The 14,167-nt window shown below is 34.8% G+C and overlaps 2 protein-coding genes across 4 annotated transcripts; both read right to left on the reverse strand.

Annotated features, from left to right (window-relative positions):
* Positions 1-363: 363 nt before the first annotated feature.
* Positions 364-9,191, reverse strand: LOC137830492 (glycerol-3-phosphate dehydrogenase SDP6, mitochondrial). 3 transcript variants are annotated; one of them, XM_090304623.1, is made up of 8 exons: positions 8,522-8,988; positions 6,440-6,525; positions 6,052-6,324; positions 4,308-4,639; positions 3,797-3,957; positions 3,309-3,567; positions 1,336-1,634; positions 364-884 (listed from the first exon to the last, which is right to left on the reverse strand). In XM_090304623.1, coding segments are annotated over exons 3-8 (1,200 nt in total). In that variant the 5' UTR covers positions 6,200-6,324; positions 6,440-6,525; positions 8,522-8,988; the 3' UTR covers positions 364-883. The 3 variants fall into 3 exon arrangements, with proteins under 3 accessions (XP_090160749.1, XP_068493978.1, XP_068493979.1); XM_068637877.2 differs by having other exon boundaries at positions 6,052-6,525; positions 8,522-9,191; XM_068637878.2 differs by lacking the exon at positions 364-884 and having other exon boundaries at positions 1,335-1,634; positions 6,052-6,525; positions 8,522-9,191.
* Positions 9,192-13,422: 4,231 nt separating this feature from the next.
* Positions 13,423-14,103, reverse strand: LOC137829458 (uncharacterized). The gene has a single exon (XM_068636261.2). It carries the CDS (start codon positions 14,008-14,010, stop codon positions 13,555-13,557), a length of 456 nt encoding a protein of 151 aa, XP_068492362.1. The 5' UTR covers positions 14,011-14,103; the 3' UTR covers positions 13,423-13,554.
* Between the last annotated feature and the right edge of the window lie 64 nt (positions 14,104-14,167).

A 14,167-nucleotide genomic window follows, 5' to 3' on the forward strand; every position in this document is an offset into this window, starting at 1 on the left:
AAGAGATTTAATATATATATATATATATATATATATATATATATATATATACTTTTTTTTCAGATATATTAACTATAATAAATTACATTAACATCCTTCTTCAGACGGAACAGAATTCTCCTTCTTTTTTAATGTTGTGTTTTCTAATGAATTAAGAAATTCAATGTAATTCATAAGCATGTTAGTGCTTTCCAAACATTTAAGAAGATTAATGTAGAAATAGAAAAATGAAGTTAAACCTTAGAATTTAAGAGTAGTGTATGCAATATGAAAAAACCTTAGAATGTTAGGTACTTATTATATTAACTTAGATGCTATTTAGGCATGTTTATTTTTTAAAATTATGCAGCTATGTTCCTGATATAATTTGAAGTTAAACCTATTTATATTTCAACTTACTTTCAGAATATCCCTCAAATATTTACAATACAACAAAGAAAAGTGTAAACAATACACAATGCTTATTTGAAAGAAAGATCTCTTAACAGGAAGTGGTTTGCCACATTCTATTTCTTCACCTTTTTACCATACACTTACATTATGTTCTTCCACACCAACAGCCACAACTCCACAAAACACATGGCATAGCACAACCATTTACAGATAGATATATGTTAGCAACATACTCTTAACACAACTTCTCTTTAGATTACATTCCTCCTCTGGTTGAAGTTTATTGGAAATAATATGGAATGATTAAGTAATGCAAACAAACAATTTCAATTATTTTTAATAAATTTCAACCAATAGAAGATGATCATAAAAAGAGTGTGTCAAAGAATGTGTTACTGAGAGGAGCTGAAATCTTTTATTGACCCATGGAAACTCTAGGCAATAATACCATGTGTTTGGAAGTTGCTCCCTTCTCATTTGAAGTCCAAAGCCTAAAAAAGAGTACGTGGTTATAAATTATTCATCCCTTGGAACTGAACTTCTAAAATTAACACATTAATTTCTAAGCTTAATTAAATTTTTATTCCCCATAATATACACCTCATTCAGCTTTAGCTCAGAAAAAATTCTGAGTTATTTTATTTTTTCGATTTTAGTCCAACTCGTATTCATTGATAACCAGGCTAACAGATTAGAAAATGGAAATTATGTTTTCTAAATAAGATGGACTAAAAAGAAAAGCTTTCAAGATAAGAGAGACCTATATCAAGTTTACAAATTTTTAGGGATTAAACAGTAACGACTGGATTTTTTTTAAGAAGAAACAAAACCAACCAGAAATTTTCCAGTGACTAGAACAGTAAGAGGTGTATATTATGGGATTTAAAATGTCAATGAAGCCAAGTTTCTATGTAATTCATGGGTAGATGAAGTGGTACTTACTAATTATGCTTCCCATCATGGAATTGAGCATTTTTTGAGGATTTAAAAGTCTCCAGAAATTCTTTAGCCTTCTGCATCTCTTGTTTCTGCCTTGCCTTGTCCCATTTGTGCTCAGATCCTAATATTTGAATGACACGAGGTAATGCCCGTCCTGCAGCATCTGTGTCAAGGAAAGCTAGACGAGACCTCCTCGAAATGAAGTCAATTGCAGATTCACAATACTCATGCCGAGCACAGTAGGCCACCTCAGCCTCCAAAAAAGGGTAACCATGGGCAAGTCGCTTACCCAAATTTTCATTCTGCATAAGAAATATATATTTAAAACTTGGTATTGTCAAAACCATGAAACTGATCAAAACTTGTACAAACTGCATAAGCACACTTTAGATCTGTTGGTGGCACATTCTATTGGATTTTGATCTGTCAAACTAGATTAGAAGCATGAGGTGAGTGTTTGAAATGAATAACCATGCAATGAATTATATATCTTTTAAAACCAGCAAGGTCGGAACTATGTTCAACAGTTTGACAGAATTTCAGTATGCAAATGCACTTAACCACAAATAATTCTACCAACAGTTTGACGCCATATCTTTTCAAATTGATTTTGTTGGATATCTCAAATCGATTAGAGATAAATAGTATAAAAGTGTGCATAAACCTCATCTTACAAACTGGTTTTGTAAGATTAAGTTAGGCTCATAGTCCACTTCGTAAGATTGGATTGGATTTAAAGTCCATTTCCTATGAGATTTCTTCCAGCTTATATTGGGTTTTTCAGCATATCATACTTTCTTACAATTATTTGGTTTGTTATCAAGTTAAACTGGTGAATATTTATAATTTTGTAGCATTATATTTTCTCTGGATACCCTCATATAAGACTTTCTTAGTATTATTTTTGCATTACACAAAATCTGACAAATTTACAAGTCAAATCTATGGACCATCCACAAATGAACATAAACTCTCACATTTAACAATTTTCATGCAATACTGCCTGGTGTGATAAAAACCGGATCAGAATTATATAAAGAAAACCTTTTATTAACAAAAAATGTACAAATGATTCCTAGGAGTTGAGAATCTTGAATTCTCCCACACCAATTTAAATTTCCTCTCAAATCACAAGATACAACTCTCCTCTGAACCCCTTTCTTATTGGCAACATATGACTTATTTTTGTAATTATTACCAACCCCAACTAACTAACTGTATAACTAATGGACATCTATCATTGTGCTCAAAGCATGGACAAATAGGTAAACTCTTGTGAATACGAGTCAATGAGCAAAAGCCCCTCTCATAATGAAGCCTGCTATATATTGATGATGAGTATATAAGGCAGCTTGAGTAGTAAAGTCTTGCACTATAAACACATAACCCCTAAAGAGGCTAGAGCAAGACTTAATTGAAAATGAATTGAATTATTGATTGTGTCATAAAGACCCTTATGTCCACGTCCCAATCTACCTCCCGGAGAAGTATGTGCTTCTAAAAAGATCTTTAATACTGTGACCAATCCCCAAGTTAGTTCTATACATATGCCCAACAACTAGAAATTTAAACACAATAGTGAAATGATGGTGTCCACGTCCCAATCTACCTCCTAGCTATAATCAAATTTACTTTTCCGTATTCCAAAGTTCAATTAAATTATAAAAAATGGAAACACCAAAGATCCTACTCTTGACCACTTAACTATAAAGACTTCGATATTGTTAAGAATCAACAATCCAGAAATCTTAAACTATATAGTTAGAGAGCCAACGAAAAAGTTTTATATCTTTAACAACATCCATCACAAGTATTCGATATTCATTCACGTTCATGGTTTACAACAAACAATGAAGCCATATATACCACTAGTTGAGTCAGTCACATGGATAAATGATGCCACTAGGCTATATCAATTCAAAAGTTCATGTGCTAATACTGCTACTATATGCAATACGAAATATATACAAGCTAACCTGAGCAATGACAGCAACACGTTCAGCCAATGTTCCATATGCATGAGACAAGTGCTTCGCTGCAGCAGTGTCCATCACACCAGGAACAACTTTACCCTTGTATGTTACTTTCATGCGCACATACTGTTGAGAAAGAATGGTAAAAGATGCAGGATCCCACCCTTCACCACCAACAATCCTGAGATTGTTGGTGACACATGCATTGATGGGGCTCAACTTCCCAGACTTTATAGCTGTATTGACAGCATCTTCTGCCATGCTGAAACACATTGAAATCAGAATAGAATCATGTGCAACAGGAATATTGCACGCTGGAAGGGAACATCCAGAAGGAAAGGCAACGACAAATAGTGCAGAAGTTGGAAAGAAATTAAACACTAGTTAAATGGACTAACTGAATAGTTAGCATGATTAATACAATACCTAACTGCAGAAACAACATCTGAACAAATTTCAACAACTTTCAGCTTGAACGATTAAATAATTACCTTCTATAGGTAGTCCACTTGCCACCAGTAATGGTAACCAAACCAGGGTAACCCTCAAAGACAACATGATCCCTAGAGATACTCTCGGTATTTTTAGCTGATGGGTCCATGGCTAATGGACGAATGCCACTCCAGGCAGAAAGAACGTCAGTGCGTCGGACCTAAATTTTCAAAGCATTATTTGATGTTTGAAGAGAAAGGGATAAAGGAAAATGACGTATAGATTGTGACAGCTTATTCGGATCATTGTCCTCAGATTTAATCAGGAGTTTGACAGACCAAGTTAATTAAAAGAAGAGAGAATCCCACAAATGAAAAGATTTAATTCTATATCAATGGAGCTAACAAATATAAGATGCAATTTACTGTTTTTTTTCTTCTGCCTAGGATTATCCAAAATATTTCCAAACATGTAATATGCATGGAATCATTTAATTTCTGCAATGAACATCAGAAAGATAAGGAAAGTTAATGAGCTTAATAATTGCCTGTATTGGCAGGAATGACATACTTTAACATTAAGGTAATCAGAGATGGCATCCAATATAAATTGTATTTCATCTTCATGTGGTTCTGGAAGAAAGGTAAAGCTAGTATTAGAATCTGTAGTTCCGGCAACTGTCCTTCCCAACCATGGTAGCATGAAAACAACACGTCCATCCTTAGTTTTCGGAACAATCAAGCCCATTCCCTCTGGAGAATAATAATCAGGGAGTATAATATGTACACCACTGCTTGGAGAAATCAAGTCTCGTGCACTTTTGTCAGCCATTTTCCTTATAGAATCACAAAAAGGCCCAGCCGCATTCACAATTACTTTTGCATATGTATCAAACTCTTTGCCTACAGGATGCAAAATAAGGAATAAAAATAATTAACAATTGAATTGTTAAATAACATTATTCTTTAAGCTTGAGATGTGTTATAATGGACATGCAGGGACCAGAACAGCACAGTAAAGGTAGCAGAGTCATGACGCAAATTTTTTTATGTCTATTATTTGGTGCTTGAAGCAACACAACCAATTTTGTACTTTGTTTTTTCATGAGCCTAAGAATATCTCAAATGCAAATTTCTTAACCTACTCTAACAAATAAGCAATGGTTACTCATTGAGGCCCATTTGCTGGGGAAGGATAAATAGTAGAACCTATTTAGTGAACTATCAAGAGAGTTGCACCATTAGAAAGTACAATTGCTTAAGTTACATAAAATTTAAGAAAAATTGTGTCATGATATGACCCTGCATAAAAAATCTGAACAGTATAATTCAGCAACTTTAATAAGTTGTTCCATTAGAGATGCTCTATGTGCTTAAAAGAACAATAAGAAAAAAATTGCAATACCATTTGTATCATATGCATTTATTTTACATTATAACAAGGCACAAAGCCAACGTTTTGATGCTCTTAAACTTAATCATTCTAGTATTCTCATTGAATTATTTTTATGTTCTAAATAATTACGTAATTTTAACTTATTTACATGGGCAAGTAGTTTGTGAATACATAATATTAAATGTGAAAAATTACTTAACATTAGATATTGGATTACTTATGTGTTTTTTTATTTAATTAACACCTTTTCCAATAAAACTTTTCTATTTTTAACTCTTTATGATGTGCCCATGGCTACACAACAAAAAATCCCTTATACACACATAATGAGTTTTTGAACAATAAAATATGAAATGTCAATGGAAATATGTATTTATTATTACATTGATACTGAGCTGATTGGAAATTTTTAAATGCTTTAATGCTTATTCTGTTTGTAGAATCAAATAACCTACAGTGTTTTGGTGTGGGATTGAAAGTGCCGTTTACAACTTAGAGAGAAAAATGATTTTGAATTTTTCATAATATTGTAGTGAACATAAAATTTGTCCCCTGTTTTGGTACATAATAAAAAAAATTAGATTTTGTTCTGTACTCCATCCTTTTTTTTTGTCCTATGATCATTTTTAAAGTCAAACATGGTAAAAGAGCTAATGTGCTATCTCGTTCATAATTTTTTTGCAAATTAAAGGCATCCCCTAAAAGTCACAAATCAACAGCTGAAGAATAAATTATTGACTTCCAACAAATGGTTCTTCACATAGTATGTCTGTTCCTCACAAAATATCAGATCCCTTGTTTAAACAGATATAATATCCTGATACAGTCCGTCAACTTACCATTTCCAATAGTCCAAAATAGTAAAAAATGTAAACCATGAATGTCTACAGTAGCATATAGAAATAGAAGAAAGAATTACCAGTTAAATTGTCCCTAATTCGTGCACCAATTATCCGCTCACCAGCATCATCCTTCAGTAAAGATACAACTTCGGCGTGATTGAGCACTGCAGCACCAGCTAACGCTGCTGTGCAAGCCAACCCAACATTAAGACGTGCATCATTCATTTGTCCATCATAATAAACAACTGTGCCCCTCAGACTTCTACCTTTTCCCTCCTTTGCCAGAGTGGGAAAGAGTTCAACAGACTCCTTAGCAGAATAATATCTCGATAAGTGTAAGAGTCGTGCTCCTGCGACCAAATCGTACATTTTCAAGCCAATCCAGTAGTACAGTACTTCAAACCAGTCAAAACATGGTGTCATGCAAGGCAAAGCATGACATAGGTGTGGTGCATTGTCAATAACCTGTTTACGCTCCTCAAGTGCATGGAATACTAACTTCAGTTGGCCATAGTCAAGTTGAAAGAAAGCTTTCTCTAGGTAACGAACACCTAAGAGTTTACACAAACACTGAAATGTTAGAGCTTATAACATAAGGACATATAAAATGACTAACATTTCCCAGTAAGATTGATTTTTTTTGCCAGTCAATACCAACAATCTAAAGAGTTAAGATGCATAATGTTTTTATCAATCATATTTGAAAACCTAAATCAATGTAAACTTCACAACGCTCAAATGGAAACAGGGTCCTTTAATTGATTTCTGCCTGTAAATTTCAAATCCCAAAAGTATTAGCCAGTTTTAGGTTTTTAGCTTTGTTACTTAATGTTTCATATCCTTTGAAAGAATATGAAAAACAATTTAAAAATAGTAATTTTATTGAACACCCTTTATAAACATGTCAATATTAATTATGAAAAAAAAATTGTTTGGCCTACCAGATTATCAGTGTTTGCTAAATTTAGAAGCATTATATATTTATCCAAGGTGTAGTGAATATTTAAGTAAATAATGAGAATGATGAAAAGTGCCAAGATACAAATAAGAATAGAGATACAATATAAATAAAAAAATTGATACATCGGTCATTTTTTCTTTTCCCTCCTCTTTTACCCTTCCACTCAATTACTTGAGAAACCAAGGCTCTCCCTTGCAATCTCTACTCCAATTCTAAAACTCACCCTTATTCCCCTCCAGTGATTTATGCACTGTCTTCTTCCCCTCTCTAACTAATCATCTAACCAACTAAATATCTCCTTTCTTTGTTTAATATCCACTTTTTCTTATCAATTTCTGCATGATTCATCCTCTCCAGTGAAGATTTTATTAAGTACTGCCCTATCTTCTTCTATAAACCCAATTCAAAAAACTGAGGTTTTCACACCAGTGTACCTCAGGGGACTGGCATATGACACAACTCAAATTTCTCCTAAAATTCTTCTACAATTGGTATTTGGATATTTGTTTCATCCTTAATAGTAAATGGTTGAAACCTTCAGACTAATGCAGTTTGGAACCCTTCCAAATATAATTAGAACAAACCAACCTCCCACCATTGGAACCAACTAAAATATCTGCCTTTTAGTGCCACCAAGACCACTTGGAACTTGTACCCTTTCCTCTCCCACAACTTCACTTAACTTGAAGTATCATTCCAACCTGTTCACCCAACCAAACATATCCCCAAAGTAATTAGCCACTTGATACCACCCCATCCTTTCTCATATGCATTTTCCATTTCACCCAAACTGCCCCATCCACTGGAGCTCTCATCACCAAGCAAGGTACAGTTTCTAGAAGTTCCTCGGTTCTTACTCACTCTGTCCTTGTTCTTGCATCTCCCTTCCAGATTCTTGAATTTTCCACTCTGCAACTAATTCCCTTTTGAACAAAACATAGCAGAATTTCTTTGATCCTTACAATCAATTAAATAATATACGCATGATGTCTTTTCATTAATAAATAACTCCCACTAAACATATACCCACTGTCATTATTTGAATGAAACAGCCTTCTCCAAAGCCCCTTTGTCCAATCATACTTTCAGTATTAGAAAAATATTTAAGAAATCATCATTCTTTGAAGTTATTTTTTTAGTGGCCTCTGTGATTTAATTAAAGTATAAGAATTCTACATTCGTTAAAGTATAAAAACACTTCTAATGCTAAGACTATTTACTCTTTTCTATTAGGAAAATGCTTGGACTCTTCCTGAGGAAACTCAAGCAAAAATAAAAAGCTGTTTGGATAATTACTCCTTTTGAAAACAAATGTCATTAAATCTAACCACTTTCTATTACTTTGCTAGTTAAACATACATACATAATGAATTTTGAACTAAAGTTATTGACAAACTACATCTTCGGATACTAATGAAAAAGTACTATACAATTTCTCGACTCCAAATGGTATTTTACCCAATTTTTTTATTGAAAAGCGTAAATAGTACACTCTCTTGCGATTATCGGATATTCAATAGATACAGTATCTTTTTAATCATTTTTTAAAGATAAAATAACACATAATCGAGCACGCACACTTGTACCTCCATGAATGAGCTTGGTGGAGCGAGAGGAAGTTCCGGAAGAGAAATCCTCTCTCTCGACGAGGCCGACGCGGAGCCCTCGAGTGACGGCGTCGAGGGCCACGCCGGAGCCGGTGGCTCCGCCGCCGATGACGAGAACGTCTAGAGGACTTGTGGCGCCGGCGCCGATCAGCGCCGACCGCTGGACCTCTCTCGACGGCACGGCGGCGAATGGATCGTGGATCTTCTCCCGGACAGTGGCGATGTATGATCCCCCGGCTCCATGGTCGCTGACGGAGACAGGAGGCGAGAGGAGGATGGAGGCGCCGTATGCGGTGGCGACGGCGGCTCCAATGGCGGTGCCGATTCGCCTGAGGCGAGTCATGGAAAGTAATGAAAGAAGAGAAGTGAGAAAGGAAGAGCGAGAGAAGTGTGGGCCTTGTTTTGCGTTATATTATCTTTGGTCAACGTCATTCAACTTCAAATTTACACTGCTTTCTGGCGGAACATTAATTCATTTATGTTCAATTTCTAAATTTTGAGTTTTTTTTTTAAGATCTGTCGGTTTCTTCTGCTCTCTTCTTCATGAAGAAGAGTGAGTGTGGAAATTGAGCAATGAAACTCATCTTTGCTTCTACTTATTTGTTAAGAAAGTAAGAGAAATATGTTAAATTCACTTCCTTTTTTTTTTCTCTAATTTCATTTGATATTATTTTACTATTATTAATATAACCTCACATCGTTCAATAATCGAGGCCTAAAACAGTTTATGTATTTTCTCCTTTTTTAATCTGTCGAGATATCTTTTAAGAACACTGACTTTTAAAGCGGACAATACCTCGAATGCAGTGATTGACCCTAACTGTGATCTTTTTTAGACTTGAGGTCGGAACATTGACGCTGTATGTGGAAACAAAAATGTGTCTCAAGCCCTTCAACTAGGGGAATCCACTCCTCTTAGACCTCGACTAGAGAGCTTGTTTCGGTACTGTCAACATAGTCTCATAGTTGCACATCGCTCAATAGTCTATCATTAAGACCTCTTTTAAGAACAAAATCGTAATGGATCACCGACCTTCAAAGCGGACAATATCTTAGATGTAGTGGTTGACCCTAATGATGCTATATCTTGAACTTAAGGTCTAAACATATATTATTAAATTTTTTTATTATAAAATTGAATAAATCTTGTGATATAATTCATAAATGATTTTTTAGTTAAACTAAAATCGTATTTAATAATAACACAATGACATCTTCAATTACATTAAACTGAAGTTTTATTTGATAATCTCGACTTTGACTATATCAAATTTCACTAAACTCGTAATTCAGATACACAACTTGTTCAGTTTAAGAATAAAAAAATTTGCCAATCTCAAGAAATACCAAATGAAATTACATCATTTGGAGAAAAATCAGTCCCTTCGTCCCATCCAATGTGTCGTCTTATTATATTTTTTGTATGCTTAAGAGTCTTCATGTTTCTTATAAATGAAAACAAACTGCATATCCACAAATCTTCCATTCAATATAACCTTTTTTTTTAAATATACATTCATGTTAATCTGTATACATTTGCATAAATTAGAGAAGAAGTTTATACAAAGCCTTGCAATGTGATAGAGTACCCTTATCATCATCATCAAATATAATTTTTCTTTTTGTCACGCATATTAGATAAATAGAAATTTGCAATTAGATGAGTATTATTTTCCAAATGTACTTTCCTTTTGTCCTTTCAAAATCATATCTGAATTTCTATAAAACCTTTTGTTCCAAACCTTATGTGTGTTACACTATATTTGATACTCTATTTTTTATAAAGAATATTAAAGTCTAGGAAGGAAATGCAACTTTCTATATGAAGACTTTGATAAGTATCTCTATGAAGATTATATAGACTGATATGAAAGAGATAATTACAAAAATGTGTTGTTGTACCATAAAATATGTTCTTCATATGTGATAGATTGGGAATATTTTCATATTTCATACATGCTTCCTTAGATCAGTGCCTTGTCTTATGTATGGTTAGTATAAATAACATTATTGCTGGTCTTTTCTTTTGGATCATCACATCAAACCAATGAGAGTTTCAAATTGTTCAGTGTCTGAATATTCCACCTTTTCTTTCTCACCTTCCATCATATTTCTTAGGCTGCACCGATCATTTTGAACTAGCACTCAATCACATATAGGAGAAGATCAAACTACCCTTAATGAATTTGAAAATACCTTAAGTGTGATATGCACCCAATGTCATGCACTCAACCCTATTCTTCTTCTTCTTCGTTTGTGCGTGAAGCAACAACCGCAACCACCGTCAGCAACCTTCGTCTCCATTCGTTTGCTTCACCGTCAGTGACCTTCATCATCGCAGACAGAGCATCAGCCGCCACGGTCAGCTTCTGAAGTCGGAGAAGGAACCATCATCGAAGAAGTCAAGGTACACTGACATGGCCTACCGGATTTTTTATTCGTAGTTCATTATTGACTTCCGCACATTTTTATCTATAGTTCATTATTGACTTCCACATATTTTTATCCGTAGTTCATTATTGCATTCTGGATATTTTTATCCGTAGTTGATTATGTGACTTCCAGATATTGATGTCCATAAGTAAATCTGTGACTTCCGGATATTAATATCCATAACCAAATCTGTAACAAGGGCAAAATTGGGTTTAAAAAGTTACGTTGGGTGCAGGAAGCAATTGTTCGGGTGCAGGAAGTAATTGCCTATTTCTTAACATGCTTCTTTATTTAATTAGATTGGGAGTTTAGAATTAATATAAATAGGGTTAGTTCTGTCTCTTGCTTCGTGCTATCAATTTTACATTCTTCAGTCTTTTGCTCCCTGTTATTATACCTCTCCTTTGTTCTTTCTGCATATAAATTATGAGCTAAATTTAAAGGATGTATCTCTAGCCATGACAGATGATGGCTGAAAGATTATGCTCACTGTTCCCCATTTGGCAGTACCTGATGACTAACGCTTAACAGTGCATGGATTGTGGATATATTGGGCGTTGTTCATAATCATTTTGTTTAAAATATTTACTTCGGGTATGTGACTTTGGTCTTCCAAGTACAAAGGCAAACACATTTCTTTCATCTAAAACCCCAGCCCGGACAGTAAGTTCTTTTTTATTAACTGAAGCATTCAAAGTGTCAGATTTTTTTAAATTTTTACAATAGTTCTTTGATGATATGACATTATAGTTTTCCCTTTATCCTTTATGCACATGACAGACTGAATTGATGGCACCCGAAGTCATAAGAGGAGAACTGTCAATCTAAAAGATTTATTGTGACTAGTGACCCTGCAACAACCATGGAGACATTTAAATTCTTCACGGGTATACTGAACTTTTAATTAGCCAATTTCTAGAGTAATAAAAGAATACGCTTTGAGCAGCTTGATCTATCCTCAAACACACACATAGTATGTCCTATTTAGGACACTAGCCGTGTCCTGGTGTCCATGTTGGAGTTGGTGTTTCATAGGGACAGATTATACTATTTGGACTGGTCCACAATTCGTTGCCTTTGATTTAGCTCTATTCTACAAAAGTACACATGTTCCTAATAACTTTAATTAAAATTCTCTACTATAATTTGGTATATATTAGGATATGGTACAAAATAATCTGAGACATGGGTAATCATCCCCCCAAGCTAACTTTTGAGATTAAGTTTAGCTCAGTCTATTTCTAATATGATATTAATGTGTAGTCCTAATCTTGGATCACCCATAGATGTTTACTCCTGCAAATTTCTCACTACAAGGAGCAAGCCTGTTATGAAGTCTCACATTAATTAGAAATCTGGCCAAATTGTAAGATTCAGAAAATTGTAAGACTATGACGATGGGGACTGGTTTCTGATGTTATAAGGATTGGTTTGTTGTAATAGCTTTCCCTTACCAGAATTAAAACTGAGAGAAACATTTTAAAAATTAAGTAATGGTAAAAGGGTTTAATAGAAACAGAGATAACGTCTAGAGAGAGAACAGTAAGAAATTTCAGGAAAAGGATACTGACTAAAGAATGTAGGCTCACAAATATTCATACTGGCAATACCGCAGGAATATTTTAGAGGCCCAAGTCTATTGAGCTAGTGGTGGATACCGAAGGGGTCATCTCCAGCAATGACAATGTCACTAGCATAAACAACAAGATAAATGCATAGGCCAGATGGAGAACTAGTAAAACCTCTTCTTGCAACTAGAAGACATTTTTTATGTCTAGCTAGTGAAGAGGCCAATCACGAATGATAGTCATATCAAGAAATAAATTAACACAAGTGATTTTGGCCACAAGGAAAGTGGTGTCCCCATACTTAAGGCCACAAGTTTTGATGCAAGTGACGAGATAATGCTTGAGAATCACAGGGAGCAGTGAGAGATGATTGTGGTTTGCTGATGATAGGTGTCATAGTGGAGCAGATTCGATAAGGGGAGCAAAAACAAGAAGTAGAAAAGTCAAAGTAGCATATTCAACTGGTGACACAAGGGAGAAATATTAAAATTGAATATTAAACCTAATTCAACCTTATAAAATCAGTTTATATAAAGAGAAGTTATATGAAGTTTGTAACGAATTGAAATATTAGCTCTCGATGTGTTTCACTCGATGATGACTAAAAGTGTTTCACTCGATGATGACTAAGTAGCTTTCATGGTAAATGAGTTCCTCAAATGCTTGGGTGCTTACCATAGACAAATTCTCCATCATATTATACACGAACACCACCCTATCAAACACCATAGCCGGTAAACAAACCAAAAGGAACATACAATCCATTTTCACAGACACGAAATATGGACATGAGCCAAGATGAAAACTTTGGTTCATCACATCGCGATGAAGAAGAACTAAAAGCAATTCAACGAAGGGCAACGTGAATGAAAACAAGAAGAGCAACAATGATAAATTTGTTGACTTTTACTAACAGCTTTTTACATCATCATTCAACCACATTCCAACTACTTTTTTTTAAAAAAAAAATATCTAATAGAATCGTAGAAAGCAAAAAAGAAGGTAAATTTTTCAAAGAAGGGCAATGAGAATGAAGACGAGAAGAGCAGCGATGAAAGAGTACTTGAGGGCAGCAACAAGAATGGCCAAAGAGATGAACAAGAGCTGCCAGAGGACCTGCACACTTGCCCATGTGAGAATGCCCGTGAGGCCAAGGGCAAGGATGTTGTCAGGGTCAGGGTCCAAAAGGTTCCTCCAATTGAAACCCAAAATGGGTAGTCTTTGATTGCTCGAATCATTGACCTTCTCTTGCTGTTCCTTGGAAGCATTGGGTGGTTCTGGTTGCGGTTGCTGTGTGTTTCCCTGTTCCCTCAAATCTTTGTTGTTGTTGTTGGTAGCGAAAGAGAGAAGTGGGTGAGGTTTTGAGGAGAGAGAGAAAGAGAAGGGTGTGAGGGAAAGGGAAGAAGAGAAGGGAAAAGAGTGAGAAAGAGGAAGTGAGGGTTTCAACCCTACCAACGCATTCTTCATCACTGTGTTGGGATTTTGGGAAGATGAAAACACAAGGAAGGAACAAAAATGGAGAAAATCAAAATGAAAATTGAAATAAGATATGCTAAGCCACTTCTGTGGTGTACATGGGATTATACGTCATTTTAAAATTGCACTTGTCTTAAATTAATTTTCT

The sequence above is a fragment of the Phaseolus vulgaris genome, chromosome 7, assembly GCF_051622355.1.
Source record: "Phaseolus vulgaris cultivar YP4 chromosome 7, ASM5162235v1, whole genome shotgun sequence".
Taxonomy (NCBI): domain Eukaryota; kingdom Viridiplantae; phylum Streptophyta; class Magnoliopsida; order Fabales; family Fabaceae; genus Phaseolus; species Phaseolus vulgaris.

Bases quoted from the DNA above. Each gene is read 5' to 3' on its own strand.
- LOC137829458 (XM_068636261.2), bottom strand. From the start codon at position 14,010: ATGAAGAATGCGTTGGTAGGGTTGAAACCCTCACTTCCTCTTTCTCAC.
- LOC137830492 (XM_068637877.2), bottom strand. From the start codon at position 8,885: ATGACTCGCCTCAGGCGAATCGGCACCGCCATTGGAGCCGCCGTCGCC. The intron at 3,958-4,307 runs GTATGTCATTCC...TTGAAAATTTAG, and splicing joins CTGATTACCTTAATGTTAAA to GTCCGACGCACTGACGTTCT. The intron at 1,635-3,308 runs GTTAGCTTGTAT...TTTCTTATGCAG, and splicing joins GTGTTGCTGTCATTGCTCAG to AATGAAAATTTGGGTAAGCG.